At 33.8% G+C, this 4,330-nt stretch overlaps 1 protein-coding gene across 1 annotated transcript; it reads right to left on the bottom strand.

Moving 5' to 3' along the window:
• Positions 1-2,155: 2,155 nt before the first annotated feature.
• Positions 2,156-3,900, bottom strand: LOC131637773 (uncharacterized acetyltransferase At3g50280-like). Its single transcript, XM_058908341.1, has 2 exons — positions 3,058-3,900; positions 2,156-2,946 (listed from the first exon to the last, which is right to left on the bottom strand). Exons 1-2 carry the CDS (start codon positions 3,803-3,805, stop codon positions 2,468-2,470), a joined length of 1,227 nt encoding a protein of 408 aa, XP_058764324.1. The 5' UTR covers positions 3,806-3,900; the 3' UTR covers positions 2,156-2,467.
• Between the last annotated feature and the right edge of the window lie 430 nt (positions 3,901-4,330).

Here is a 4,330-nt window from a genome sequence, read left to right as displayed (position 1 = left end):
TAATTCTGTCCTACCATCAATACCCCAATAATAGATGCTAATCGAAAGAGTCTCCCTTACCTTAGAGTCAAATCTTCGAAGGTCCTCTTCCTCCTCTTCTTCTCCTCTTTCACGTATCACTATGTTCTCCAACTTTGCTCTTTTGCTTCTAATTTTCTTCTTTTCACAATTATTCTATTTTATGAAAGAATAAAATTCACTTAGTATGGGCCTATCATTTAGCACCCCTCTCTTATTAATCACGACACCAAGCCCAATAACCTCCTTTTCCACAATTCTTCAATTAAATCCAATCAAATTCCAAATAGTTTCAAATAAATAATTTAATTCCAATTTAAATCTGTTAACGAAAATATGGGGTGTTACACCCCCCTTTTACCAGCGCTTTAATTAAAGCGCTTTCATAAATCACCCCTATAGCAGCGCTTTCATAAATCACCCCTATAGCAGCGCTTTCTAAAAGCGCTTTCATACCCCCTCCCCCTTTACCAGCGCTTTTTTCTCTTGTTTTTTAATTTTGTTTTTAGCGAGTCCTATAGCAGCGCTTTTCCTAAAAGCGCTTTCGTAGATGCGCTGCTAAAAGACAGATTTGGTATACCAAGATACATCTAAAAAATGAACATCCCCCAATTTGAATCGGTTTTCATATTTGAACACCTTAAAAATGAATACAATGAATTTTACGGAGATACATCTCTGACATTACCTTATAAAATATTAAAAAAAAAATACATCTATGAAATAGATTTTGACAAAAATGAGATGGTTGGCAGAAATACAATAACTAATGTAATTTTAGATGTTGACACTGATTTTCTACACTATATTCATTTACACAGTATATAAGCCATTGATATAGCTTAGCACAGATTCTAAAGTCAGACAAGAAATTTTTAAAAAATGGTGAGTATACATTTTTGATAAAAATAAGGTGTAAATGTGAAATTGAGAGTTATATGAGCATTACTCTCTTCTGAATTATGAGGGACACCCTATAGGATGATGAATGAGAATTTCCATCTATTCATCCCTAAAAAAACTCCATGACACTTGCAATTTTTTTCTATTGGCCCACTCAATTTTATTACGTTTTACCCATATGTCTTCACAAACATCTCTGTTGTCTCCATGTGCATTTACTTTTCACTACTTTCCGCAAAATAATTCCACTAGCCAACAAATATCTTCATAATTTGAGCCACACTTTGGCCAATTTTAATCCTTGAAGAAATCTCACAAATTTATCTTTAATTTTTTACCTAACCCTAAAGCATTTGCATCATTAGTTGCAAACAAAATACAAGGAAGTGTACCTTGCATGTTTTGTACACGTTTAAAAAGAAAAAACAAAGGTTTTCTTCACTTCATGATGTGGTTTCACCTCCACCACCCACCACACAAAAGATAATGTTTATGCTATTCGTTTTCAAGCAATCACCATCCGTTATCCATTCGCACCATACTCAACACAAATATCTGTACAGTAGGGGTGAACAATAGATCAGTTTGGATCGATATCGGGCCTAAAATTTAAATATGATGTAAATTGTGGTTTTATTTTAATATCCAATTTCAACTGAAAAAATTTCGATTTTTGTCGGATTTAGTTAAATCGGTTAGCAGATAAGTCGAGTGAATTTTATCAGTTTAATATTTATTTGAATAAACTCATTAAAATAACTATTTTTTAATAAATTTTCATATATTCATTTTTTAATTATAAAATGATAAAGTTGGTCAAAAAAAATTATAAAATGATAAATAAAATTTTAAAATAATTATTTTTTTATTGATTATTATTATGTGATAACATTTTTAATATTATTGATATTATTTTGGTCATTATCATATTTTATTTTTATAATTTATTATCCTTTTTAATAAAAATAAATAAAATAAATATTAATTAAGTTCGGTCGGATTCGGTTTTTTACAGACTCAAAATAATCGTCCGAACCCGACCGAAACAACTCTTTAATATCCAAATTAAACACTTAATTCAACCCAACTCCCGATCCGATTGAACAAAATAACTAATGGGTCGGTCGACTTGAATCGGGCGGATAAAATTTATCCACCCCTACTGTATAGATACAATCATGGTTTTAAAACAAGATATCATCGCAATCAATTTTGCACCAAATGAACGGATGAATATCACAAAAGCAGAGCTTTTTCAGAACAACTATTTAAAACTTTGGATACAATTTATATGACAAAACACTTGTATATTCTAAATACATAATTCAGAATCTCTCTCAGATCTGAGTTTCTCAAGTGACACAAATAACTGTTTTCAACAAGAACACCAATTGGAAATATGCCTAAGGAAGAACCAGAATGAACCAATTCAGAATCTAGGTGAAAGCATAGAAACAAAACTGAGAAATGCATTTAAACAGGGTTCTTTATTCATGGGTTACACAAAGTACAAAATCAAAATTCAACACCAAAGATCTAGCATTAATTATAACTTAGAAGTAACATTAGGTTGAGACATTATAAACTCAGGATCATTTCCCATTGCCTCCAAAATTTCGTAAGGTTGACACACTTCAAGCTCCATATCACCTTTTTCTACACATCCAAACACATAAACCTTTCCATTTCTTTTACTTTCATATCCACTTCTCACCCCCACGGGTTTTCCCCATCCAAAATCACTCTCATAAAATTCAAACCAAGGTGAACTACCAATCACCAATGAATTAACACTCGTTGCATCATCAGGGGTCACAGTAAAACTCGGTTTTCTTGACCAATTCTCATACTCACTTTTCAACTTCTCATCATTGTGCAAAGAAATCATCTTATTCATCTCCAATGCACCTTTACCAAGTCCGCGATCTCCCAACAATTCACCAGCTTTCATGGTAACCACGCGGTCTATCACAGCAACGCCATAATAATTCTCCGGCAACGGAGGAATCAATCTCGGTTTAACACCTATATCCAGCACAAACGTCACTTCAATTTCTCGGTCAAGTTTTTTACAACGTATAAAAGAACGCCAGAGGTGAGTGAAAAGCGCTTGCAAAGAAGATATTTTTGTAGTACCTGCCTCTAAGTTAGCTTTGAATTTTAGTTTCGCAATATTCTCTTTTGTGAAACGAAATATTCTCTCCGGAGGGTTCAATATTCTTTCCGGAGGATTACTTTGCGCATCTATAGTAAAAGGAAATCGAATGGGATATTCAATACCTTTCGGAAACCATCGATCAAATATCGGAAGTGTGTCTGTGGACATTTTAACACAACAACCTTTCGAGAATCTCGCCCAGGAATTAATAAAATACGCAAACAAATTACCATCACCGGATACATGGTTAATTGTGCATCCAATGAAGATACCGTCCACCAACTCCGTAACTTGAACGGCAAGTAACGGTTGCGATGTCCCGTGGTAGTTTTTAAATTGGCTCTGTGCGTAAAACGAGTGATGAACAGGAGGGATAGTGGTTTCAAAAACATCAGCAACTCTAATATTTTTTGCCATAGCATGGACAAACAGTGCACCTTGGTTGTTGCAGTTGATAGAGCAGGAGATAGTGTTGTGTTCATAATGTGTGATGTTGAGACGACCTGTGAGGGGATGGAGAAAATCAAGGGTAGAGGAAAGCGAGTTTTTGAGGTGCTGGATTTGATTAGATGTATCTAAGTTTTTAGGGTGGTGATAAAGATAACCCAATTGATTGTATTCAAATGGGAGGAATTGAAGATCCCATGGAGTTAGATCGAGTGTGTGGTGATTTGGGTGATTTGGTGCATGGACTGTGGTGGAGGAAAGGATTTGTACGGGACTCATCTATCTAGTTAGGTTTAATTGTGATGTTGTTCCTTGGGTGTGCGTCACAGGATTCACGGCTCTTATTTAAGAAGTTGTAGATATTTTCAATGTAATAACGGTAAAAATGTAAGGAAAATGTTATGCTCTTAGTTTCAAACTTTCAATGAGTATACAGATTCGTGACCCCACTTCACGTGGTAACATGAAAATGTTATATATACATTGTACTCCCGTGACATGTACTTCAAACGGTCACATTAAAATATAAAATATATAAAATATTTTTAGGGTGTTCAGATAGACTATTTATCTATTATTAGGTATAAAATAAAGGTGAATACTCCGGTACCCTTGAATTTAGTTGGGTACCGGTACCCTCGTCCAATCAAATAATAGATTTCAATGCCACATCATCGATTTATTTTATTTTATTTTTAAATAAATTAAAATTAAAATACAATTTACACTAAAGGTACTGGTACCCAACTTAAATTCATGGGTACCAAAGAATTTACCTAAAATAAAATCTGTTCCACGGATTTG

The sequence above is a fragment of the Vicia villosa genome, unplaced genomic scaffold, assembly GCF_029867415.1.
Source record: "Vicia villosa cultivar HV-30 ecotype Madison, WI unplaced genomic scaffold, Vvil1.0 ctg.002082F_1_1, whole genome shotgun sequence".
Classification (NCBI taxonomy): Eukaryota; Viridiplantae; Streptophyta; class Magnoliopsida; order Fabales; family Fabaceae; genus Vicia; species Vicia villosa.
This window is presented reverse-complemented; position numbering and strand designations above follow the sequence as displayed.

Excerpts from the sequence above, each read along its gene's own strand:
- LOC131637773 (XM_058908341.1), bottom strand. The coding sequence starts at position 3,805 with ATGAGTCCCGTACAAATCCTTTCCTCCACCACAGTCCATGCACCAAAT. Across the intron at positions 2,947-3,057 it reads CAAAGCTAACTTAGAGGCAG|GTGTTAAACCGAGATTGATT; the intron begins GTACTACAAAAA and ends TGCTGGATATAG.